This window comes from Galeopterus variegatus, unplaced genomic scaffold (assembly GCF_000696425.1).
Source record: "Galeopterus variegatus unplaced genomic scaffold, G_variegatus-3.0.2 Scaffold224, whole genome shotgun sequence".
In the NCBI taxonomy this organism is placed as follows: Eukaryota; Metazoa; Chordata; class Mammalia; order Dermoptera; family Cynocephalidae; genus Galeopterus; species Galeopterus variegatus.
The window spans coordinates 655,308-682,433 of NW_007726335.1; the positions used below are offsets into that span (position 1 = coordinate 655,308).

The 27,126-nt window shown below is 41.7% G+C and overlaps 1 protein-coding gene across 3 annotated transcripts in view; it reads right to left on the bottom strand.

The window, feature by feature from the left end:
• SLC4A8 (solute carrier family 4, sodium bicarbonate cotransporter, member 8) overlaps positions 1 to 27,126 on the bottom strand; it is a 75,141-nt gene that overhangs the window by 22,721 nt on the left and 25,294 nt on the right. For 2 of the 3 annotated variants that reach the window (XM_008566140.1, XM_008566143.1), the window contains exons 3-16: positions 25,533 to 25,682; positions 24,903 to 25,038; positions 23,487 to 23,647; positions 19,548 to 19,736; positions 18,438 to 18,529; positions 17,278 to 17,435; positions 16,274 to 16,361; positions 15,148 to 15,294; positions 14,203 to 14,303; positions 8,477 to 8,651; positions 7,603 to 7,736; positions 6,620 to 6,865; positions 1,132 to 1,237; positions 245 to 406 (exon numbers count right to left, since the gene is read on the bottom strand). In XM_008566140.1, the coding sequence (XP_008564362.1) occupies positions 245 to 406; positions 1,132 to 1,237; positions 6,620 to 6,865; positions 7,603 to 7,736; positions 8,477 to 8,651; positions 14,203 to 14,303; positions 15,148 to 15,294; positions 16,274 to 16,361; positions 17,278 to 17,435; positions 18,438 to 18,529; positions 19,548 to 19,736; positions 23,487 to 23,647; positions 24,903 to 25,038; positions 25,533 to 25,682 (2,045 nt within the window). The remainder of the gene's footprint in view (positions 1 to 244; positions 407 to 1,131; positions 1,238 to 6,619; positions 6,866 to 7,602; positions 7,737 to 8,476; positions 8,652 to 14,202; positions 14,304 to 15,147; positions 15,295 to 16,273; positions 16,362 to 17,277; positions 17,436 to 18,437; positions 18,530 to 19,547; positions 19,737 to 23,486; positions 23,648 to 24,902; positions 25,039 to 25,532; positions 25,683 to 27,126) is intronic. The other variant, XM_008566144.1, reaches the window with a different exon arrangement.

Here is a 27,126-nt window from a genome sequence, read left to right on the forward strand (position 1 = left end):
GGAAAAAAAAAAAAAAAAAAAAAAAAAAAAAAAAAAAAAGGTTTTAAGTATTAACCCCTTGTTCCACACCAAAGATCTATGAAGGAGGCTGCTAGACACTAGAAGAGAATGCCACGGTGTGCCTCATCAGGGAATTTGAAGCTCTCCACCCATCAATCTACTCCACAAGCAGCATGGAGGCTGAGTACAGGTTCTGTTATCTTAGAATTCTAACACAAAAGAAATGCATGAGCATGCTACCTACTCTGGTTGGGAAATAGCGGCTTGTCTTAAACGTCTTCAAGGTGCTTGAGAGGATGAAGGTGGTAAAGAAGAGAATACAAGACCAAAAGAGCACATCAGGAGTATAGGGTCCATGATGGCCACATGCAGATCCCGTGAACTCTCCATGCATTTCCTGGCATTCCTGGAGGAACAAGCATTCTGGGTGATGAAAAGCACAAGGGAATAAACAGCTGCTGCCTTCTGAGCCCACCACTCACTGTCATCCCACAGCTGCTGGGGAATGTAGGCTGCTAGCAGCATCTTTCTGACCTCCCTGCTGTTGTGGGGCCCTCACTTGCACAAGCTCCTTCCAAGTAGGGTGACTACTTATGGTCCTAACTAAGACATTTTTAAAAATAAAACCAGAGACTGTCTCAAACAAACACTACTTCCAAGGCTCTGGGAATAACCTTACAATTCATATTGCTTTCATTATAGAACTTGAATCTTACAGACTAAAGTGAATCTTACAGAACCAAACTAAGATTCTTCAAGCCCTATCAAGCCTGGACCTGCCCCCTGCCCTGCATGGTTTCATCCCCACATATCCTTAGTGCAGGGTCATAGGTGTGCATAGGAGAAAAGAGAGGGGCAATCTTCTCCCTTTATGTAGAAGAGAACTTTTGAAAGGGCAAAATGGAAGTCAGTAATAATACAAGGGCACTTCAAAAAGTTCATGTAAAGATTCATATTATCTTTTAATTCTATTTTACCACAAACTTTTTGAAGTACCCTTGCAGCTCTTGTTAAAAAGCTTCATTTCTGTAAATGCCAGAGTTTGCCAAAGGGCTACCCATCTTCCATCTAGAAATCCCTCCTAAACATGGTGGTCCCAATGCTAGGGCATCTGGCAGCTCCTAGACTTACGCTGACAGTCAGGTTAGCCCAGTGGACTTCTGTTGTCACGATGTTGTGATCTTTCCAGTACTGCAGGGTATGATTGTTCGGATTCTCTGGGAGACTACACCTGCAGCTGAAGAGGAAAGAAAAAAGATTACTGAAGAAAGCAGTCAAATATTCAATTAAATGTTTTTAGCCATGGCTGGGTTACAGGCTCCGTCAGAGCCTGCCTTGTTCCTCCTCCATATACCTCAGATCCCTGATGTAGGTCCTATTGGTTTAATCACTGGGTCCAAGCCTGGAGCTGCTGAGTGCATGGAGCAGGAGCTGGCAAAAGCCGCAGCTGTGCTCTTCAGATGAAGTTGCTTTGGAGGCAGCAGGGGGGGAGAGGGCCTTGGCAGCCCCTAGGCCAGCAAGACCACTAATAGAGATCCTGTGGACCCACATAGGAGTGAGGAGCCACGACTGAGAAAAAGGAGCCACTCAGAGGCTGGTGAGTCATCACAAGGGACCAGCACACAGCCTGCCCCATGGGAAGTGTTTGCACCATGGGCTTTGGGGGGAAACGGGCCCACCATTAGAACACGGGGGCACAGCAAGGACAGCTGATCTGCACCCCAATCAGCTTAGGACCATTCACAGGAGACTGGTCAGGAATATAGAATTGCATGGGGTGCAGTTTGATGAAAAGACTCAGGCCCAGACCAGGGTTTCTATACAACCCAGGTACACAGGCTTTCACTAGACCCAGAAGTACCTATAAAGTCAACCATTAAAACCTGAGCTGCACAAAAAGTCTTCCCTAGGGAATCAGCAGCAAAGCAGCAATTTAGCTCAACCACAGAGCCCAAGTACTGGTACACACAGGAAGTTGCCCCATTTTAGAAGTAAGCAAAGGACAACAAATTAGTTCCAGTGCAGAGTTTAAGTGGTGGGAACAGCAAATAATCCAACACAGAACTGAAAGAAAAAACAAAGTACCCACAACCAGAGACAAAGTTTGATATTAACTAGTAAAGGTCTCATTTCACCAAAGAACACCTAGAAGAACCATAAGTCCCCTGGGCTACCAAGCCAGAAGAGGGGAGTGCTGGGGGCCTCAGCAATGCCCCCCGACACCCACAACCCCCTGACACATGCAGCCAGCCCAGCGGTGACCACTGAGCTGCCGCAGTAAGCACCCCAGACTCTCCCGAGCTGGGGGGTGGGAGGCTGAGGGCCTCAGCCCACCCCCAACACATACAGCCAGCCCAGCATTAACCACTGACCTGCCGCAGGAAGTGCCCCAGGCTCTCCTGACCCAGGGCAGTGGGGGTCCAATGGCCTTGGTCATGCCCCCCGACACGCACAACCAGCCCAGCGATGACCACCAACCTGCAGCAAGAAGGGCCCCGGGTTCTCGAGCTGGGGTGGTGGGGGCAAGGACTTTTGCCACATCCCCTTGACATCTGTACCCAGCCTAGCAATGACCAAGCCACCACTGAAAGCCCCCTGGTCTCCCCTGTGGGAATGACAGGGGTGCCACAGGCCTCGATCCTGCCCCTCCTCCTTCCTCCTTGTCCATCACATTTCCTTCTCCTTTCCCCTTTCCCTGTCCCTCCCAAATGCTCCGCAACAACATCCTAGAATGTAAAAAAATAATAATAATAAAATTACATTTTCTTTAAAAAATAATAATCACTGGGCCCATCTGTAGGCCCAATCACACCCCAATTTTTGAACTAGTCATTCCTAAAGATGGACTCAAATCAGTGTGGGTCTTGGTTTAAATTGCTCTGATAACCATGCTTGGCATATGATGTGCCCAGAATGAGCCCTAGTGGTTTCCTTGATTGGTTTCCATCTTTTAGGCTCTTGCTGTAAAATTCAATTTCTATAGCAAGTAGGTCCTGATATCCCCTCTCAGTTCTTTTTTTTTTTTTTTGTCTTTTTGTCTTTTTGTCTTTTTTCATGACCGGCAACGGATCGCAACCCTCAGTGTCGCGCCCGTACCGGACCGGGACCGGCAACGGGATCGCAACCCTTGGTGTTGCTCCCGCACCTCGCTCAGCCAGTGAGCGGGAACCGGTCTGTATGTGAGATCTGAACCCTCGGCAGGAGCGCCACCGCGCTTCCCAAGCAGCGCACTGTAGCAGTGCACCACCGGGCCGGCCCCCCCCCTCAGTTCTCAACAACTTCCACCAAGCCCGGATATCTTACTCCCAAAACCCACCCCCCATCACACTTTTGTTCTAAAAATCAGAGTCTCATGGAATTGTGATGCAAGCTGTTCCTGACACTGCATTATCCTTGGTAACATCCCACTTCCTTGCCATTTTCTGACTACTCCATTAGCTTTACCAGGCCTTCTCTTCTATCCAAACCAGACCAGACCACACCTATCCCACTGGCCACCATGTTGCTTTCCAGTCCCAGGATGATTCATGCCTGAACTGGCTCCCAGTATGGTCAACTGACATAGCCATACCCACCAATTTTGTTTCATCTGTGAATTTATTAGCATGTCTTCTAAGATATAGCATGACTGAATTAAAATTCAAAAAGATCTTAACAGATTAGAATAATAGGAGGAAACAAACAAAATAAAAAATAATAGAGAAAGCTACAAAGCCCTTACATTTAGGTTTAAAAAATCAATTCCAAATTTGGAAGCAACCAAGATGTCCTTCAGTAGGTGAATGAATAAATAAACCATGGCACATCAAGACAATGGAACATTATCTAGCACTAGAAAGAAATGAGCTATCAAGCCATGAAATAACATGGAGGAACCTTAAATGCATATTACTAAGTGAAAGAAGTCAATCTAAAAAGGCTACATACTGGATGATTCCAACTATATGACATTCTGGAAAAGACAAAACTATGGATACAGTAAAAAGATCAACGGTTGTCAGGGTTTGATAGGCAGGGAGAGATGAACAAGCAGAATACAGAGGATTTTTAGGGCAGTGAACCTATTCTGTAAGATACTATAATGGTAGATATGTCATTATACATTTGTCAAAATCCATAGAATGTACAACACCAAGAGTGAACCCTAATGTAAACTACGAACTTTGGTTCACTGATTTAACAAATGTACCATTCTGGTGAAGATGTTGATAATGGGAAAGGCTATGCATGTGTGGGGCAGGGAATATATGGGAACTCTCCATATTTTTTTTTAATTTTAATTTTTTTTTATTTTAACATTTACTTGTACATATTTGGGGGATACATGTGTTGTTTCAATATATGCATATCTGCACAAAGATTAACTTAGGGTAGACAGCATAGTTTTGTACCCATTAGTTCATGACTTCCCCTTCCCACTGCCTCCCAGCCCCTGGTAACCATTATTCTACTCTCTACTTCAATGAGAACCACTTTTTCTTTTCTTTTTTTTTTTTTTTTTCAGATTCCACATATGAGTGAGATCATGTGGTATTTGTCTTTCTGTGTCTGACTTACTTCACTTAACATGATGGTTTCCAGTTCCATCCATGTTGCTCCAAATGATAGGATATTATATCTTTTTACAGCTGAATAGTACACCATTGTGCATATATACCACGGTTTTTATCCATTCATCCACTGATGACCATTTAGGTTGATTCTATCTCTTGACTACTGTGAAGTGTTGTGACAAACATGGGAGCACAGGTATCTTTTTGGTACATTGATTTCATTTCCTTTGGGTATATAATCAGTAGTGGGATAGCTGGGTGGTAAGGTAAATCTATTTTTAGTTCTCTGAGGAACCTCCATACTGTTTTCCATAATGGCTGTACCAATTTACATTCCTACCTACAATGTAGGAGAGGGAAATCTTTGTACTTTTTGCTCAACTTTGTTGTGACCCTAAAAGTGCTCTAAAAATAAGGTATTTTTAAAAAATCAATTCCACACATACTAACATAAAATCACTTAAAAAGTTGGGGAGTTCTAGCTTTACAGCAACTCCATATGAACCAACAGTGAAAATCAGCAATTAAGAAAACACCCATCTTGAGCTTTATTAACAAAAAATTACAGTTTCCAGATCCAAACAAAGTCTACTGATTCCAGAGCTGGTCACTTTTGTTTGTCTTCTCCTAGCAGGACATAAACCTCATGAGGGTAGGGCCAGCCCGGTGGCGCACTGGGGAGTGCGCCGCTTGGGAGCGTGGCGGCGCTCCCACCGAGGGTTCGGATCCCATGTGGAGACTGGTTCCCGCTCACTGGCTGAGCGTGGTGCGGGCGCAACACCGAGGGTTGCGATCCCGTTACCGGTCAGTAAAAAAAAGGGAAAAAAAAAAAAAAAAACTCATGAGGGTAGATCATTTGTCTGTCATATATACCACTATGTTTCCAGGGCCTAAAACAGTACCTGTCACATAATAGGTGCTCAATAAACATTTGTTAAATAAATAAATGACAAAAAGAGATCAAAGAATGAACCTTACAGAAATTAGAACCCCAATATGCATAGGCTCCAATTCATTAGGCTTTGAAGATTATACTCCCTCATCGTTATTACTTTGTAATAAAATAATTTAAAATTCTAATAAATTTATTAATTCTGATTTTTAAAAGGTTAATGAATGGAACTAGAATAGAGAGAAGTGTATTTGTGGTTGGATGGCAGATGCCTCTATGCAGTGTGCTCTCTTTTCTCAGGCAGTTTCAGGTCAGAATTGTTCACTTCACAACCAGATCCTCCACATCAGACTGTATAGCCAGAAGAGAGGGAAACTGATAATACAGAGCTAAAGGAAGAGGATCTTTAGTCACAATTTGGAGAATACCATTCCAGAGAAGAAATTATTTATAGGACCACACTCTCCTAGATGGTTGAAAACACAGCCAAATACTATATTTCGTTTCCAGCTGATCCAAACTATGTTGAACACTGAAGAAAACATAATCTCTTGAGTTGAAATCTAGGAAGTAAATAGACTTCTAGGGCCGGCCCGTGGCTCACTTGGGAGAGCGTGGTGCTGACAACACCAAGTCAGGGGTTAAGATCCCCTTACCGGTCATCTTTAAATAAATAAATAGATTTCTAGATCTTTTTGATACAGTGTGAGAGGCTCTTGGATCTGAAAGGAATTATTAAAATGTCTCTTCCTAATGATTCCCAAGAGTTGCCTATACATACTGTCAGAAAAAGAGAGTTCACTCTCTTAGTTGATGACATAGTCCAGGGGCTCACAAGTCCTTGCAAAATGAAGTTCTTCCCAACTCATATTCTCCCTGCTACATTTGCAGCCTAATTTAGTTTCAATGCCTAGAACCAGAAGTCATGCACTGGAGAGCGTTTATCAAGTCCCCTCTGGGTTCCATTATCAGACTCTCCTCTCTGTCATCACTTTTGATTGTTCTCCTCTGGCAGCCCTCCAAGTCACCTCATCCATATCTGAGCTTTATCTCTCATAGGGCCCAGACACTTCTTTAAAGAAGCTTTAAGCACTGCCTGGCTGATACTTTAGCCATTAAACTCAAGCCCTTTGTTCAATTAAGAAACAAAAAGAAAAGCAGAAAGCACACTTACTAATAGAGGCTAAGGTGGTCCAGCTGGCTGTGCATGTGGATGGGGTAGGTCTCTGCCAGGTGAATCAGCTTTTCTATTGCTTCATAGATGAAAATAATGCAAATTAGGGAGGCAAATGCTTCTTCAGTGAATCGGGTAATGTAGCAGACAAGGGAACTGGCATCAGTTGCCACAAGGACAATACACAGGAAAGCGGTCCACAGTCCAATACAAGCTCGCAGGGAGAGGTATGAAAGAGCGTAGTCTCTGAAACAAGACCAAAGTTCGTCAAAAACACGGATGGATGGCATTAAGAGACAAAGGGTCAGAAATGTGGTTAACTCTTCTCATATTACCCACACTAACACTGCAACTCAATTTATCCCTAATTATGACTGCACTTCACTCCTAAATAATGCCCTGGAACAAAAAGATTTGCTTTATGAGTGCTGTTTGCCATAGCAAGGATATGGGAAGTGGAGAAGAAAGAACTGTCTCACACATAACATTTCTTCCGTTACTAACGCATGAAATTAAGATCTTATTCTTGCAGTAACGAAAAGGGGCTGTCACTAGTTCCATGTGCTCTTATTTCTAATACAAAATGAAAAAAAGATTTAATAAGAAGTAGGGATACTAGGGCATTAATGACCCCCACTGAGCAACCAGAATATGAAGGGGGGATAATAGGCCAAATTAAAAATTGACTTGAAATGGAAATGGAGGAGTTTGAATTAGCTAGGGAAAGTGTGTTTTTTAAAGATAAAAAGTCAAGACTTCAATAATGGCTGAGGGACATTACTCAAACTCTTTAAGTATAGGAGAACTGCTATTTTAGGTTAGTGCTACCTGGGGCAGGACAACAGACCAAATGATGTTCTTCCTTCAGGTTTCTCACACTCCAGAATATTTGCTTGCTTGTACTCACATAAGACCCTGGCGCTCAACTCTGGCAGCACAATAACTACATCCAGTTAGAGTTTACAGAAAAACAAATGTCTTACTTGCAGAATTTGAACAAAATCTTTTCAAACACGAGCACTGGTCCAGTACTTCCCAAGATAGTGAGAGCCTGTCCCGCAAACAAGGAATAGGCAATCCCAGTCATGGAGGCTCCAAACAAGGATTCAATTGCACTCTGAGAAGGGAAAATAATCATCACTGAGTTCATATCCCATCAGTAACAAGTAATGTTGGTTTATGTAAATGTGTAAAATCAACGCAAGGTATTAAAATAGTTAGTTTTATTAAATGTTTTCTAGATAAAAAAAAAAAAAACCCTATCACATGCACTCTCTTACTCTGAAGAACTGTTCATCTTACTCTTAAGCAATTAGCATAATAATTCCTAACTTAGCTCTCATGTGTGCCTTGATAGTCATTTGGTTGTATTTCACCTTAGCAAGCATGATGTGTACACACCATCTAATACTCATATGAATAGATCCCACTTTTATAATTCAGGTGCCCAAATTCATTTGCTATGATTCCTCAACTAAGTCCTATTCTTCAGTGACTCAATTCAGTATTAAAAGATACACAGAAAGCATAATGATACCGTTCACACTATAAACTGTCATACAGAGTCACTTTAAGTCTTAAATTTTCAAATGGCATCAATATATCCATTTTCTATCCTAGGCACAATGGGCAATTCAACTGGGCTATTAAAACTGATATTCAAGCAGAAGAGAGTCTGTTCTATAGGGAGAACTGTTTTGCTGTTTGGTGTGAAGTCAGAAGACCGTGGTAATTCAGGAGAAAGAATTTAATCTCCTCAGTCCTAGCTCAGGTAATTTGGCCCCCAATGGACTTGGCTGCCACCACAATTATTTTAAGTCTTCTTTGAGACCACTAAAAGTTGTTAAAAGTTCTTACTATGCGTCCCTCAGTGGCTTCTCCGAGCAAGCCCCCAAAGGTGATGACGGGTGACATGCAGGCACAGTACAGGAACAGAAAAGAGGCCAAACACTGTAAGCTAAGTGCATCCCGGTAGTCACTCCAGTACCAAGGGGCCTTCCTCTTGATGTCCAGCACCAAGCCCCCAAAGAGCCTGTGGAAACATGGCAGACAGGCCTCTAACGCAGTCCCTCTTCCACAAAAGCATATGAACAGCACACATTTGAAAGCACTTCAAATGTGCTCTGTATTGAGGTAATACTTTGACTTCAATTTGACCCCAAGCACAGGAAATCTCTCTGGGGTTAGCACAGATTCTATTTGCAACCAAGGCCATAACTTACAGTAAATTTGAATGATTATCCTAAGCATTAATTTGCTATGCCCATTATTCAGCCAATAAAAAGTTCAAACAGTTAACATGAAAGCAAGCTTCAAACTTCAAATTCTGAGCTGTTAGGAGGAAATGTGTAAAATCAACGCAAGGTATTAAAATAGTTAGTTTTATTAAATGTTTTCTAGATAAAAAAAAAAAACCCTATCACATGCACTCTCTTACTCTGAAGAACTGTTCATCTTACTCTTAAGCAATTAGCATAATAATTCATTCATGCAATTGACAAGTAGTAGCAGATACTTGGTGCCAGGCACTGGGCCGAGTACTGGAGATGCAGCAGTGAGCAAGACAAACACAGCCCTTGCTCTCCAGGACCAACAGTCTAGTGCAGGAGGCAGGCAATATTGTGAGGGTGCTATGGTAGCAGACAACAGGGAGGGGCATTTCAGCAGTGACTCCAAGGACAGACTGGGAATTAGCCAGATGAGGCAGTGGGGCTGGCATGGGTGACACTTAGAGGTGAGAGTACATGGTAGGTTCGAGGTGCTGAAAGAGATAAAACTGAGCAATAGAGTGTGAGGGGCTAATACCAATAGACAAGGTTGGAGAAGGTAAGTCACGAAGGGCCTTGTAAACAGTTTTAAGAAATTAGAACTTTATCTTAATAGTTTGTCGAGTTACTGAAGAACTGTAAGCAAGGGAACAACATAATCAAACATGCGTTCTTGAAGGATTATTCTTGAGGTAGTGTGATAAATAGATTGGGATGAGAAGTGGATGAATTCAAGGGCTAATCAAGAGGTAGAATCAACAGGACTTGATGGCAGGACTTCAGGGACCCTCTCCACTTCCCAAAGATGAGAGACCAAGAGCAAGATATTCCACACTAAGGAAGAGCAGTGCTCCCAGATTCAGTCACTTTTTCTAAGAGTGGAATCCCTGCACCAGGATGGAAATTGTCAGGTAAGTTACAAAAAGAGCCACTCGGCATTCTACAGGACAAATCACCTGGTTTCTTCTACAAATCAATGGCATAGAAAAAAAGGAAGGGGGGCTGTTACAGAATGGGAACATAATAACCAAATGATTGGATCCTATGTCAAACAAATGAGCTCTAAAAGGATGTTTCTAAACAATCACAAAAAGTTAACTATGGACAGAGCATTAGACAATTTAAAGAATAATTACTAATTTTGTTAGATTTGATAATGGCATTAGATTTGATTATTGTTTTTTAAAATGTCCTTATCAAACAGTCATACATACTGAGGTATTTACAGGTACAATGATATGATGTTGGTGATTTAGTTTAAAATAATCTAGAAAACATAAAAATAAAATTAAGTGGGAAGAAATCGATGAAACAAGATCAGCAAAATGTTGATAATGGTTGATGGGTACATGGGGGCCCATTATACTATTCCCTCTTTATATGTTTGAAATTTCCCAAAATAAAAAGCTAAAACAGAAAACAAGCTATTCTCTCATGGAAGGAGGCTTGGCCAGCTCACTTTTTCCTTCTCTTGCCTAGGAGCCTGGAGAAGTATACTGGAGCCTGGAATCCAGCCAGCTCTCTTTCTCCACTCAAATGCTCTCTCTCATCTTGCTGGCACAATGGGTGGGCAGGTGGACACAGAGAAGACACTGTTCTACTTCACTCATTTGCTCTTTTCCTCTGATTTTGATGGGAGTAGTTAGGATTCACCTTCCTTCAACTTACAGCAGTAACATCACAATCTGGATCCGGGCTTAGGGGACAGAGGCAAAGCCAGCCTTAGCTTTAGTCTGACTGGCAAAGGAGCCTTAGGCAAAGGAGCTATCTACAGGGTCTAACCTAGATCATGAGAGTCCTGCCTCAGGGTTTAGGACCAAGGCTCCAGTAAGAAATAACAAAGTGTCACTTTGTCTTGCTTTCTTCTCAAGGACCTTACAGGCAGCAGTGATTAGCCTGGGGCAAGATTCAAGTGTTTCTGGGTCCTAAGCTAACTTAATATCTTATTCCCATGTGAATAGCACCTCTTCATCGTCAATAACCTTCCTCTGAAGAGCATTATTCTGGGAGACGAATCTCCTGCAACAGTGAGCCTCACCCCACTGCAGCCACCTGAGATGCTGCCATGATTGGTAGGAGGCAACTTCAGAGAAGCATGCCTATGAGCAACAGCCATAGAAGGGAAGACACATGTTTGCCTAGTGGTGATAAAAAGGGAGAAAGATCTTAAGCTATATCAATGATATAACTATAAATTAATAAAATAATTTTTGAATACTGATTATGGAGTCAGCCTCATACCTTGTTCATGCATAAAATCAGACCATAACTGCACATCTACCACAGATATTAATCAGGCATGGATGCTTCTCTCCATATCTGAGACTTCCTTTCTCTTCCAACACTGTCCTTAATGTTCAAGTGTTTTGGGGCAGGAGGCACACAGGGATATGAATTTATGCTTGATGCAAGAAAGGACTTACCCGTGTAGAGGGTCACTAGGCTCTGGAGCACTGACTTAAGGAGCCCTTCCCTGGAGGGCTTTAGGGACAGGCCAGCCATCCATTTGTCTGGTATGCTTTGGAAGAAACCTGTTTGAAGTGTGGGGGGGATCATCGAGATAGCAGCTCCTGATACTTTTTTTCCATTAGCCCTTCCCAAAAGCCACATTCCCAATAAGGGACATAAATCTACCCTGGAAAACCCCTTTCCAGAGTATCCTCCTTGCTGTGGAGCTTCTGGCCTAGGAATACTCTAGTCATACTTTCTTCTTTTTCACATATGGCATCCCTGCCTGTGTCCACATCAGGTAGGTTGAAGACACTGCCTTAGCTCTGGCTTGGAGGGTCAGATAATACAGAACTCAGAGTGCTGTTTTCAACTTTGCCTCCTTTTCCACCTTATTAAAGTCTGCTCTACTCCATCTTCAAATAACTCTCCCTCAAACAAGGATAGCATCCCATAACTCTCTAAATTTTGCCCCAAGATTATGCAACATAATATGCATAAAGCGGGTTTTACAACTCCGAGAAACACAACTAATGGTTTGAAGAATTATAAAACCCAGGCTAATGTGTTTTTAGTCTGTGCAGTGCAGGAATGTCCAGAAACTTCTAGGATGTCCATTGCAGGGAACGTTTACCTTTACCTCCCGCATAATTTGAGACTGGGAAAGGGGCTAGAGCTAGCCAGGAACTGTGATTCCTGATGCAGATATTAGGTCACCTGCCCTAAAAGGCTACTATGGAAAGAAGGTCATGTGTTTTGAGGTCCCTTACTTTTTTTTTTTTTTCTAAAAGATGACTGGTAAGGGGATCTTAACCCTTGACTTGGTGTTGTCAGCACCACGCTCACCCAGTGAGCAACCGGCCATCCCTATATGGGATCCGAACCCGTGGCCTTGGTGTTATCAGCACTGCACTCTCCCGAGTGAGCCACAGGCCGGCCCCTGAGGTCCCTTACTAATGGCTCTGAGGAAAACATAAGGAGCACAGGAAGAGGAAACACCTCCAATCAGCAGCACCAAGCTCTGAGCCCAGAAACTCCTTTCAGCTTTGTCACTTCCAGAAGTTCCTGACACAACACTATGGGAGAACTCCTTCAAACCCCATTTGAATTTGTGAGTTAAGGTACTTGGAGTTTGTGATCAAGCCATGTGATGGTCCTGGCAATATGGAATTTTCTTTGGGGATGTCAGGTACCACTTCTGAGATCTGATAACTATTGAGATCAATCCAATCTAATGGTTTCACAAACCTCCATGTGGTACTGATTATAAGTGGTCCTCTTGAAAAGCCTGGTACTCTATTTTCCTTAGCACCAAAAGAAACCTGAAATCTTACTTCTGCAAAGATATCTGGGGGACTCTTTTGCCTTAAATTCCACTACATTCAAACTCTAAGTCCTAGGGTACATACTCTTCATATCCAAAAGATAAATCATAATTCTGAAATATTATTAAATCCATACTCAAGACCCTTTCCTGAAAATAACACTACCTGCTCTAGGGCAGTCTCAATCTTGGAAACCATTCTAAGAATAGATGCTTCCCTTGAACTGCCTCTTAATACCAGGTCTCCCCACCCAATTCAGACCTCTCCCAACTTTAAAGACAATGTTTAACTCCCTTTTCTTCAGTGACCCCTTCCATTCAAAGGACCCCTCTCCTTTCCACCAACGCTCCCTGCCAGAGCACATCTATCTTCCTCCACCCTCAAATACATTCCTCCAACCAGAAAACATACTTCCCTCTCAGGACACTGCTAATTAAGTACCATTCTCTCCTGTTTCTGTCTTCTCTCTTGGTTTCTCCTTGAATTTCCAAGAGTGGAAAGATAAATTGCTCTCCACAATTCCAAAACAACCCTGAGTTTCCATTGGGTAGAGTACTGAGGATAGAAAAGTAAGTAAAGCAACTTTAAGCAAGGAGGAAGAAAAGAAGGTGAAAGCAAGGGAGTAGAGAACATAAAAGCTTCTTTCCTTGAGTACTACCTGAGAATATCCACCCAGCAGATCTGGGGACACCTTTGAATGTCACACTATCCCAAAATATCATCCTCTCTTACCACCTTCCTACCGAATAAAACCTAGTCTGGTGACCTGCTTCCTTCACCTACCTTAGAGGGTCTCTTCTTTGGACATCTAGTGGCCTAGAAGAGTGGACTGCCTATTCTGAGACACGTACACAACTAAAATAGTACCCACCTTCCTACCCTAAAGAAGTTTCTTAACCTAAAATAATCACTCAACATTTATCCATACCTAGTCCATTCCATGCTACAAAACAGGCATCATTCTAAAAGTATTCATTCATTCATCAGATATTGAGTGCCTACTCTGTGCAGGACACTGTGCTGGGTACTAGGAATATAAAGGAGTCCCTGCCTTTTTTGGAACAAACAGTCTAGCAGGAAAGACAACAAATCAAGTGATAATAATAAAGTATGATAAGGACTGTAATGGGAGAGGGAAGGAGGGAGGGGCAGAACTCAATGCTGTGACATTACATAGCAAGAACACCTATCCTCATCTATAGAGAGTCTACAGAAAGGCTTTTCAAAGAAAAAGCTGTGACAAGGGATAAGCAGGAGTTAGGCAGGAGATGAGGAAGGGGAATAGTGTTAATATCAGAAGGAACAATGCGTGGGAAAAACTGGAGGTGAGACAGAACATGGTAGGTGGTTTGAGAAACTTGAATGAATGAATACAATATTTGATATATTCATAATGCTCATAGTCACTGGTTCCATTTGAAAAGTCATCCCCAGCCAATAAATCCCCACTGCAGAGAAGGCTGAAAGCAAAGAGGATGCCTCATTCCTTTACACAACTTCTGCCTGATAAGCAGCATCAGCTGTGAAACATCCCAGAACTTACCGCCCAGTGCGCTGAAGTTCTGGCCCGCTATGACCCCCATGTGGTTCTGGTTCTATGTGGCAAACATTTCCATTTGGAACTCCAGGCATTTTCCTTTTCTCCTTTTAACAGAGGACCACAAAAAATTTTAAAGTCAGCATCTATCTGTCCTTACTGCTAACAGGGGGGGAATCGTGATGGGATAACCCCAAAGCAATCAAAAATGCCCAGGTGTTTGTAGCTTTCAAATGCATTTATTTACTGATGTGATGCAGTTTATTAACTTTCCTGAAAAAAAAATATATATACAATTTTTCTTCCTCTCCAATAGTACCTGATTCCTAACTATGCCTTGCCCAAAAGCAGAAAAATGGGGGCTTTGGCATCAGATATGACCCAAGTTCCAGCTTCTAATCTGCCACTGTGTAATCTTACAGAGTACTTACTTAAAACCTTGCCTTAGAAGATAGGCTAGGTTTTTTTCCTCATTTGTAAAACAAGGATAGCAATAGCTTCTGGGGGTTGCTGCTGAGAGGGCTGAATTTGCATATATAACGCACCTGGTCTGGTGTCTTGTGCAAAATAGCAGTCCCCTTCCCGTCTTTTAACATGTCAAAGAAGTATGGGGAACTCCATCTCCTTGCTCTGTACAACTTGCTCTTTTCATTTGATGACCCTGTACACAATGTACGCCCAAGAAACATTCTCTCCTCTCTGCCATTCCACATCAATCCTTCAAAATTTGACTTAAAATTCATCCCCAGGTAATCCTGACTGACCCTAACACACCTGAGCCAATCTATGTTGTTGCAGATTAATTTTGTATTACTGTTCTGACATTCTAGGAGCCCCGAAATAGGGGCACATCTCAATTTATTTAGCATATACCCATATGGTCTTTGCTCTGTCCATCGTGGCCACTCAGTAAATGACACTCACCGCCATTGGCTAATGTGCATACATTACCTGAGAAGGAACGTTTTTGGGTGGCTCAATTCTAATGGTGGGGTCCCATTCCCCCGGAGGGAGCACCGTCACCTGGTCTAGGAACTCATCAATCCCTGACAGGAGATCATCTCGCTCTTTTGCCTTATATGCCACATCATGAAAAATCTACAAAGAAGAAAACACCTTCAGGAAAGTTAAAAGTACCTTTACTTAAAGCAATCACTAATGGATATGGTAAACAATGAATACAGCCTCTTGATTTTTGTCTCTGTCATGGGGATCTGAGATGCAAAAAATTTTAGGACTTACAGAAGTACAAGGATAAAAGGATAAAAAAAAAAACCTGTAGAGGAGATGGGTCCAAAAGAACTAAATACTGTATATCTTTGCTAGTATAAGAGATAACATGACTCTAGAGTTGTACAATTCTATTATCTCCACACATAATGGAATGAAAGGCAAAATGTATGGAAAATTTTCTTGATCATAATGGTTGGAAAAACTAGATGGAATTACTAATGAAGTTACTCTGTGGAATAAGCCTCCCAATAAAAGAAAGTTGACAAAATACAGCCCACACCTCCCTCTGCCCACTAAGACATATCCCATGAAAGCTCTGCTTTGCAGCTTACATGAGCAGTGCAGTCCTCACCAGGGTGTACATTGTGGATTCAACACAATGCTAAAATTCTGGTTGCCTTGATACAGATAAGTCAGGACATTCACATTACACTGCGTGAGGTCAAACTCCTGACCATATAAAAACTGGTCTCATTTACATGGAATAGGAGTGGGGTTTCTTCATGTAACTACCTTGGATGTATTTAATTAACCATTTTCGTTAGAAAGTTGAGTCAGCTTGATGTATTTCTCTCTATATCCTACTTGGCATTAATAATTTTCCCAGGAAAAGATTTCTCGGTATCTTTGATTACTCAAAAAGGTAGACAGAACATAGGAAGAAGAATCCCCCAGAGGGCTTGGTCCTCACACAATTGGGCTCTCAGAGAAATGCCCTGAACTGCTTCCTTGCAGATGTTGCAATTGTAATTATTTTTATACCCAACAACAAACCTAGTGTCTCGCACAGAGTAACAATAAATATTTATGATATGAATAAATAAAAAGCATAAGAGGCACATACCTCATCTGTCATAATGGTGGCCATGGATCTGCCAATCTCATGGTACTGCTGACCTTTCCCTACTGGACCCAATAAGATAAACAAAAATCTGGCAAAACACACAGAGGAGGAAATTATGTAAGTAAATATAAAGAAGTAGCATCTTACTCCTCTCTAAACAGCATAACATTTCTCTTTCCCATCAAACAGAAATCATCACAGTATCTTCAAAAAAAGGAGACATACTAATGTAGAGCACTTTGAGTTGCCCTGACCTAATAGCTCTACTATGGGCATTGGAAGCTATTTGTATGACCTCATTCAATACTGTGGTTATATTTCTTAAGGTTTCCATAGTCACAATTCCTGCCTATAGAAAGGATACTTTTTCAAAACATGGAATTACAGTGCAAATTCAAGGTTATCTGAATCCCATTCCTTGTTCTAAGAAAAAAAAAATGATGGAGAGAGGAGAGGGATAAGGAAGTTGAAGTGATCAAGCCCTTTAGAGGAGTCTAAATTGTGATCTGGACATCTGAATACTCTCTGTAATTAGTGGTACTCTGAATCACCAGCATCACCACCTTTAGAGTGCATGAACAGTCTTTTGAACAAAAGCGGGAGTATCTGCAAACTTTAGAAACCCTGCCAGAATTGTAGAAAGAGACACCAATACCTTTGCACGGAGATGTTTCCCTGGGATGTGGCTCTATAGAATTGGGAGAGTAAGTCTTGGGCTTCCTATTATAACAAGTGATTGGCCCTTGCTATGCCCTTTGAATGCTCTTTAATTCTCCATTTCCAAGGCTATAGGAACTTGTGCGGTCATAGCCTTAAAAGTCTAGAATTCTTCTGCATCGTGGCTAATCAAACATACCCCAGTTTTCTAAGATCAATGATGAATTTTGAACACCATTCCCAAAATTAATTAATCCTAAATTTTGGTATTAGCTGGTTTCTTCCACCAGTGCTCACATAAATTTGTACCTTAGATGTAATACGCTGAGTTCTATCTTTGCCTTTACCTTGTTGGGATTGGCACTTCTGTCAGGCCTGAGAGAAGAACAGCTGGAGACAGCCTCACAAAGGCAACAATGGGGCGGTCCAAAGTATCCACCTCTCCAACCAGGACATTTGAGGCCTCTGCCCCAGTGGGAATTTTTTTCATGAAATGAAGGTCCACCTGAAAATCCAAAAGAACCCTCTGACAAGTTGGGAGCCACCACCTAAAAATCAATCACTCTCCTCATACTTAACATTCATATAACAGTGACAGTGAAAACACTATTGAAATGACATATGAACAGTGTTAACAGTGTTTTCTCACACTATTTTATTCAATCCTTACACAAATTCTGTGTAAGGTAGATAAGACAAATGTTAGTCCCACTTTTTTTTTTTTAATGAAGCAACTGAGACCCAGAGAGGTGAAGTTGATCTGCCCAGGACCACTGAGCTTTTAAGATATAGAATCAGAATTTAAAAACAGGTATTCTGATTTGAATCCCATTCTACCATGCTTTCTCAAAGTGGAATGTTTTTATAGCTCTGGGTCACATTCTTTCCCTTTTTAAATACTTGAATGCTTTGTCAGAGGTTTCAGGTTTTCTAAATAAAATGGGGAGCCTTATGAGCAGAGAAAGTGACATGATGCTATCTGTATTTTAGAAACATTGTGCCTCAAGGATAGACAAGAGAAAGGAGAGGCTGGAGGCAAGAAGACCATGGCTTGGGCCAGAAACTTCAGTGAGGCACTGCTACTGCAGAACGCCTCAGATACCAAAGACACAGTGCTCAGGAAGAGTTTCCACCATGAGGTAGTTTTAGGAAACAGTAACAAAAATATTGTTTTGGCAAAACCCTTAAAAGTGAGAAAGAGCTACTGGAGAGCAGGTACCAAAAAGTAACAGAAAAATCAGGTCTGTGTTAGGGAATTCTCCCAGTAGCTTATCTCAGTTTTCAGCATATTGTATCTGGAGGAACAAACCAATGAGTCAGCATCATCCAGGCTGGGGTAGAAGGGAGAAGACATGAGCAGACAGGCCTCCTTTTCTGCAGAAAGGGCTCTGGTCTTGGAGAAAGGGTCTGGAAATACCAAAGCTTACCCAGATTCCAGCAATTGAACTCTGGGTTCCACTAGAAATAACCTTAGGTTTGGTAACCAACTTCCCATGTCTCTGCTCACCTTGCTTAAATCCGCAGGACTGTGTTCACAATTCACTCCATTTTTTACTTCAAGATTTGAAGTTGGAACAGACTGAGGAGACACAGTTTGACCTATTTGGAGAAAGTCAAACAGAATCCTCTGAGTCCTTGCCCTTTTCCCCTTCTGACACACCCCATCCCTCATTGGTTGGCTATGACTTCTCCCGCCAAGCCTCCATGGAGAAGAGGTTAAGATGAGTATGAAGCCAGGACCCACACATACCTATCTCCTTAGTTAGTGGTAACAGGAGGACAGAGGCCTTATTACTTTTGCACTCTCTTCCTGAATACATTCGTGACCCTCTTCTATTTCTCTATTAAGGCAGTAATCCTTAACCAGAAGTGCATACGAAAGATCCCTATAGAGAACTTTTTTAAAATATAGGTTCCCAGGCATATCCCCTGCACATTGTGATTCAGTAGATGTGGAGACCAGTAGGTGAATATAGATGAGGCCCTGCCTGGCCACAGGAAAGGGAACCAATCAGCAGCTGAAAAACATTGAGTATTTACAACCCACCATGCACCGGGCTAAAGGCTTTGCACAGATTAACTCATTGGAACCTCACAGTAAAATTATGGAGTAAGTCCTTTTATTATCCTTACTTGACAGGTGAGAAAGTGAGACTTAAAGAGGTTTAGTAGGTTGCCCAAGATACACTTTGCAAGTGATAAAGCCAGAATCATAAGCCTAGAAGTCTGACTCAAGAGACTATACTATTGTATTTTGTCTCTCTAATCGAAAACATTTGTTTACTCCTAAAAAGTTCCAGTTCACCTTCTACGGTCCCAAATTATCCCCAGTGTGGATATCTCCGAAAAGCCACTCAGTTCTGAGGCCACCCTGGGGCACAAGTCACTCACCTTGGGTCTACTGAGATCTATCTGAGGATTGCATCCCTTGTGCCACAAGAGAGAGATGGGCACCAGTCCTAGCCACTTATCTTATCAATCACTAAAAAGTATTAAGTGTCTAAGTGGGCATGGACAAGTATAGCCCCTACCCTCTAGTAAATGAGCATCTCTATCTAACTAGTTCCCAAATGTCTTTTTAATAAAGAGAGAGATCAATCACTCCTAATAATCTTACCATTTTTATCCATTGAATGTGGATCAGACTGTTTTTTTCCAACCTCAGCAAAGGAGCGAACTATGGGAATGAGGTTGTTTCTCTTCTTTTCATTCTGATGATGATGTTTTTTGAGAAGGGCTTCTCGCACTTTAACCCTCATGCTGTCATTCAGGTCACTGGACAGTTCTTGTTGGTCTAGGATCAGGTCTGGAAAGCAGGCACTCACATGAACACTCAAACTGAGGGTCAATGAACCCAAGGAAGCCAACATCAGGTGGTGTGGGGGTGAGGGGAAGGGGTAGGGAGAAGCAGCCCCACTAGAGTCACTGAGGTGCAATTTCAGTTTCAGTGTCTGAAAGAGCTATTTGATGATAGTTTCTGTGAAAAATTATACTTTATTCATGTAACAAATCATTATTATTAGGAATAGAAACTATTGAGCACTTAATATGTGCCAGAAATTATACTCTGAACTTTACATATATTACCTAATTTCATCCTTATAAAAACCCTGAGAAGTAGGTATTTTATAACAATTTTTATAGATGAGAAAACTGAGGTCCAAATGTTACAAAATTCCCCAAGGAGTCACATCTAGTAAGTTGCAGAGTTGGGATTCAAATTCAGGACTAACTTGAAAGCCCACACTATTACCTATTTTATTCTGTCATCTGCCAAACCTTCCCTACATTCTCATCCTCTAAGATTTTAACATTGTTGTGATGGTCAAGAGGAACTATAACTGTAAAACTCCAAATGGATATTTAATAATGGAATCTATAAGAAAAATTGTTAGCAAACCACTCACCCCAGACAATTACCCGCAAGTATCAACTTTAACCTGTCAAGTCCAACAGAGTTAAGGAAAAAAAATCCTAATACCTGGTGCTAAATGGCAGTCAGCACAGCAGGTAACAGTATGGGTTCTGGAGGTAAAGGCCCATATTCTGTTCCAGTTCTACCACTTTCTAGCTGTGTGATCTTGGGCAATTTACATAAACTCTCTGTATTTCAGTTTCCTCATCTGTAACATGGAGCTAATAATATCACCAACCTTAGAAGATTGTTATGGAAAATTAAATGAGATGATGTATATAGAGTACTGATTCACAGTAAACACTTGATACAGTTTACCCGTCCTTATCACTAACATTATGAGTACATTAGGTACCTGATGTGAAACACCATGGCACTGTGACTTCAATCCTACATACCTCTCCCCAAACCTCCCCAAAACCTCAACCTATTCTCAATTTCTAACTCTGTCCATGACTATCCAAGTGCTAGAAGCAACAAATGGGAAAAATCTATTTCAAATTCCAGCCAAAGATCCATATTTCTGTGTTTTTAACCTTTATATTGATTGATTCTTTCCCTCCACATCATTACTTCAGGATCATTCATCTTGGGAAAAAAGAAAAACCCATCCCAGGTGACCCTCTAATCTGCCTTCTCTCTCTCTTCTATCTCAAAAGAAAAATTCCTCAGCCCCTGCAATTTGGCTATCCCAATGAAACTGCTTTTGATAAAATCATCAATAACCTTCCAGTTGCTAAATCCAATGGATGTTTCTAGCACTTATCTCACTGACCTCTGCAGCATTTGACAATGATAAATCGAAACTTCCTCTCCTCTTGGCTTTTATAGTTGGTTGAAAAGTGGACCCCTAAAAGATATGTCTATGCCCTAACAACCCCCCCCAAAACCTGTTAATGTGACCTTACTTGTAAAAAGGGTCTTTGCAGATGTAACTAAGGATCTCAAGATGAGATCATCCTGGATTTTTGGAGTAGGCCCTAAATCCAATGGCAAATGTCCTTATAAGAGACATACAAAAGAAAGACATAGAAGAGAAGAAGTCCATGTGAAGACAGAGGCAGAGATTGGACTTATGCAGCCATAAGCCAAGGAACACCAAGAGCCATCAGAAGCTAGAAGATGGAAAAAGCAAGGAATAATTCTCCCCTAGAGCCTTTGAAGAAAGCGTGGCTCTGCGGACACCTTCATTTTGGACTTCTGGCCTCCAGAACTGTGAGAGAATAAATTTCTGTTGTTTTAAGCCAATGATTTTGTGGAAATTTGTTACAGCGGTCCTAGGAAACTAATACAGATTTTATGACCATTACCTGATTCTCCTCCTAACTCTCTGACCACTCCTCAGTTTCCTTGGCTCACCTCTCTTCTTCCAACCTATACACGCGAGCCCCCCCAAACCATGCTTAAACATAGGAATTCCCCCATTTCTGTCCTCAGCCTTCTGATCTTCCCTTACTTAATAATCTCAACCTCTTCTATGACTATAAACACCAGCTGCTTATGAAGTGATGATCCCCTAAAACTATATCCTAGCTCAGATCTCTCTCCTAAGCACCAAAGTTCCAACTACCCACTAGATATCTCCATCTAGATGTCCCACAAACCCATAAAACTCGGTAAGTACAAAACTAATTATCTTTCCTACCAGACCTGCTTATTTTTCCAGCCACCCAGCCACCTAGGGCAGAATCCTTAACTCTCTTTCCTTCATTTCCCCCAACCAATCTGCCAAACTGGTCTTATCCATTCTACCTCCCAAAACTCACTGGAAACTGTCCCTCTTCCTTTCCATCCCCTACTGCTGTAGTGCAGGTGATGCTGCACTGTCTGTAGTGCAGGTGATTTCTCACCTGAACCGTTGCAATAGCCTAACACATTCTTCCCTTCAGTTCATCCTCTATATTGCTGTTATTATCATCTTTCTAATATGCAAAATTTGATTGCTCACTACCCTGCCAAAAACTCTCCAATGGCTCCCCATTGTTTACACAGAGTTATAAACAGCTTCAATAACTCCCAGGGATTCTTCTACATAACACAGCCTTTTAAGGGACCCTCATGGGATTTCAGACGCATAGCCAAAAGTTAGCAAAATATGGATATGATCTCAATGGTGAACACAAGAGTTCCATTTTTCCCAGGTAGTCAGAGTGGTACTTTTTTTTTTTTTTAAAGACATGACCGATGAGGGGATCTTAACCCTTGGCTTAGTGTTGTCAGCACCACGCTCAGCCAGTGAGTGAACCAGCCATCCCTATATAGGATCTGAACCTGTGGCCTTGGTGTTATCAGCACCGCACTCTCCTGAGTGAGCCACGGGCCCACCCCAGAGTGGTACTTCTGAGGCACCTCCTTAGAAAGGAGGGGGACACAGGATCCCATCAGCTCGGACCCCTCTCCTGGGTTCCCATATGCCCCAGAGAGACAGGATTACTTGGATATTTGAAATGGAGAACAGTTTGGAGAAATCTTTATTTAACCTGTCTAGCCAAGCAGAGCCAATCCAAGGGAAAAGTACCCAGATGCACCCAGTTGTTTCTCCAAGCCTGTTCCCAAAACACAACAACTTAATACTAAATTTTAATAACTTAATTTCCTGTCAGGAAACTCCATCAGACATGTCCCCATTATATCTTGCTGAAGAAGTCAGAGGATACTTTGGCTCAATTTCCTGCATGTCTGCCTAGACATCATCCTAAAAATATCTTTAATTCCTTTTTGTCTGCAGAACTCCCAGTTGACCCTTTCTCTAATTACTACCAAGCATATTCCAATTGTTGCACTTATTTCAATCGTTGTTTCCATGGATATTTCCCCCACTAGAAGGTGAGCTCCTTGAAGGTAGGAACTGTGTCTTATCTTTCTTCCCCTATGTTTAACACATTATTAAGCATACAGTAGATACAAAATAAATGTTTGCTAAATGAACAGGCAAATGGAAGACTAAACACCATGTCATTTGAATCCCATAATAAGTCTGTGAAATAGATCATTTATTAGTTTGAAACCCATCCAACAGCTGAGTACACTGAAGAAGCTGAGGTGGAGAAGGTTGTGACTTGCCTAAGGACATACAGCCATTTCATTCTTTCCTCTGTACCACACTTCTTAATTTACATAAAAGGTCTTGTTTTCCCTTACCAGAAATTTCTTCTATGCTATTTGCACGCATATCCAGAAGGACTGTTCCATTAATAAGGCAGCTCCTTAGCTCAAAGAGACTATGCAATGAAAGAGTTGCCACATAAGGCTTGCTCCAGCGTTCTCCCCCATCCTCAACATCTTCTTCAAACTTCAGCCACCTGAAAGCATTATAGATAACTAGATGCCAATAATAGAAAATGAAGAATTTTCAAAAGAGAAAGATATCTGAATAGTCATACTGAACATTGTAAAATCTAATCTATATGTTCAGGGTACACTGGTACATGAAAAAAGCAATTTATAAAACAGTGCAAGATTAAGTATAGTTTAATTCCATTTTCATTTAAAGAAAATTTAAAATATACAAACACCAAATATTATGTTCCTTATTATCCCTGGGGTAGTGGGATTACAGATAATTTTCATTTTCTTCTTTCTGCTTTTCTTTATTTACTAACTTTCTATAATGAGCATGTATTACCTGAGCAATTAAAAAATGAAAGAGTATAATCTATATCATTTGGACACACTGACAAATCACATTAATAAAATAATAATATTTTTCTTTTTTATCAGTGTTCTGTGTGACCTTTAGAAGTTTGTAAAGACAGAATGACCAATTGTCTTTTCACCTGGTATTAGATCAATTGTCCTGTTTAATCCTCTTTACCCACAGAAAATGTCCATGGAGAGCTGTTTCAATGAGAGCTGGAGCCATGCTTTGCTAGTTACCCACAGTGCTTCCTTCTCCAAGGCTCAGACATTCTGGCTTAGTATCATCTGTAAGGCTCACTGGTCAGTTACTAGAAGAACCTAGACATGACCCTGGTTAATCTGAGGGATCTTCTGGGATTTGAGTCTCAGAAAAGCATGGTCACTCTACAACTACCTGAGGAAGCTTAATGTTATGCTGGCTATAAACCAAGGATCTCTATGAGGTTGAATTATTCCAGTGGAAGTTAAATTCTCCAAAATTCTGGGATTGCCAGTGAACTAAAATTCAAATAACCCTATGGTTCACCTGCAGAACAAGTGTGGACCTATGCTAGGTCTGCTGGACTAGGTCCCAACAGAGGTGGCCCTGTCCAGCACCTTCTAAGCCAAACCTCTAATACCAGCTTAGTCCATGAACTTACTCTGGGCCCCAAACAAATGAGAGAGGACCCCCTGAAGGTTCTGTGTTTTCATCACCAATCTCATGCTCTAAGTCAGCTGGCATAGGTATGACCAGAGACATCATAAAGAGGCCAACACCAGAACTCCCCAAAGGAGACTCTGCGAACATCAATCCCCACCCACATCAGTCATCACTTTTCTCATGAAGAAATAAAAAAGAGGCAGGCCTGTCACTTGCAGAAAGACACACATTTGCCTACCCAAGCAACCTTGATCCAGGTTATTTTAGGGCCTCACCTGGCTGTCTCCTTCCACTCGGCATCCTCTCCCTCTTTCACACAGATTTCATCCAGCTCTGTGAACAGCTCATGAGGCACATGTTCTTCATCTTCCTCAGTGCCAAGAATGAACTGAACACGCTGAGATGGTGTGTCTAGGAAATCAACCACAGAGAAAGATCTGCTCTTAGCCTCAAACTTAGAACAGATATAGCATTCTACCTTATCAAACAACTTCAGGAATACATAAAAGACAATCCCGAATGCAGACCAAAAAGATTTATTTCCAAAGAAAAAGCTATTCTGTGGAAGCAGTTTCATGGGAGGAAAAATTTATGAACTAAGACCACTTATAGAAAACCCACAAGGAACTGAAAAACTGATGAAACTGATCAAAAAGAATGGCTAATTCTCTAGCAAAAAAAAAAATCACCTATTATGGTATTGATTTTCAGGAGACCTGAAGTGGGAAGTTTTCATGAAGATACTTTTGATTCTTAGAGGCATTTCTTTTTCTTGGAGGCAAGCTCTGAAAACCCTACGAATAGGCTGGAGAATCAAGACCACCTGCTTATGTCTGTCACATGTCCCCTCAGCCTCACCAAGCCTCCTGGCCATGGACACCTGCCCTCTCTCCCAAGGGTGTTACCGTGGGCCAGGGCTTCCAGGCCATCATCCTCCCCCTGGCTGGTTCCTTTTCCCCGCCCTCGTCTCCGGTGCTTCTGGCCATGGGTGCGGTGGTGCCGATGGCTCTGCCGGCCCAGCGGCATCCGAACACCCACATACAGGGTTCTGTGACCTAGAAAAAAGCAGAAGGTCTGTGGAGAGAACTCCTGTAGTAACAGGAGCCTAGCACAGATAAGAGAAAAAAGATCACAACTCCTTGGCCTGGTCACAACTCTGGAATGACAAAACTTCAAAGACTTCCAGGTCTAAATATATAGAGAGATCTCAGAGTTGAAGGTCTTCTCCTTTGTCCTGCACATGGCTGCAAACCTCACAGAGACATTGTGAGGATCAAAAGAATGTGTGTAAACATGATTTGCAAACTGTAAAGCTGATATCAATGTAATTATTACAATGACAATTTGACTGAGTGATTTTTTTTTTCCTTTTTGTCTTTTTTCGTGTCCAGCAACGGATCGCAACCCTCAGTGTCGCGCCCGTACCAGACCGGGACCGGCAACGGGATCGCAACCCTCGGTGTCACGCCCACACCTCGCTCAGCCAGTGAGCGGGAACCGGTCTGTATGTGGGATCCAAACCCTGGGCGGGAGCACCGCCACGCTCCCAAGTGGGGCACTGTAGCAGTGCGCCACCGGGCCGGCCCCAGACTGATTTTTTAAAAAGGCAATACAGTCAGTCTATGACAATTGTGGCAAGTCTTGGCAGAAAGGCAGTTTACAATAGTGGTTAAAAAAAATCATCTCAAAATGGATTGAAGACTGAAATATAAAACCTGAAACCATAAAATTACTAAAGGAAAATATAGGGGAAACACTCCAGGTAATAGGACTGGGCAGAGACTTTATGAATAAGACCCCAAAAGCACAAGCAACAAAAGAAAAACTAAATAAATGGGATTATATCAAACTAAAAAGCTTCTACACAGCAAAGGAAATCAACAGAGGGAAAAGACAATATACTGAATGGGAGAAAATATTTGCAAACCATAAATCCGACAAGGATTTATATCCATAACATACAAGGAACTCAACTTCACACTAAAAAAACAAATAATCCAATTTTAAAATGGGCACAGGAGATGAATAGACAGTTTTCAAAGGAAGACATACAAATGGCCAATAGATACAGGAAAAAATGCTCAGTGTCACTAATCATCAGAGAAATGCAAATCAAAACCACATTGAGATATCGCACCCCGGTTAGATTGGCCATTATTAAAAAGACCAAGAATAACAAGTGCTGGAGAGGATGCAGGGAAAGGGAAACTCTTCTACACTGTTGGTGGGACTGTAAATTAGCACAGCCATTATGGAAAATAGTATGGAGGTTTCTCAAACAACTACAGATAGAGCTACCATATGATCCAGCAATCCCACTATAGGGCATATATCCAAGGGAATGGAAATCATCATGTCAGAGGGACACCTGCACTCCCATCTTCATTGCAGCTCTATTTACAATAGCTAAAATATGAAAGCAACCTAAGTGTCCAATGACAGATGACTGGATAAGGAAAATGTGTTATATATACACAATGGAATACTACTAAGCCATAA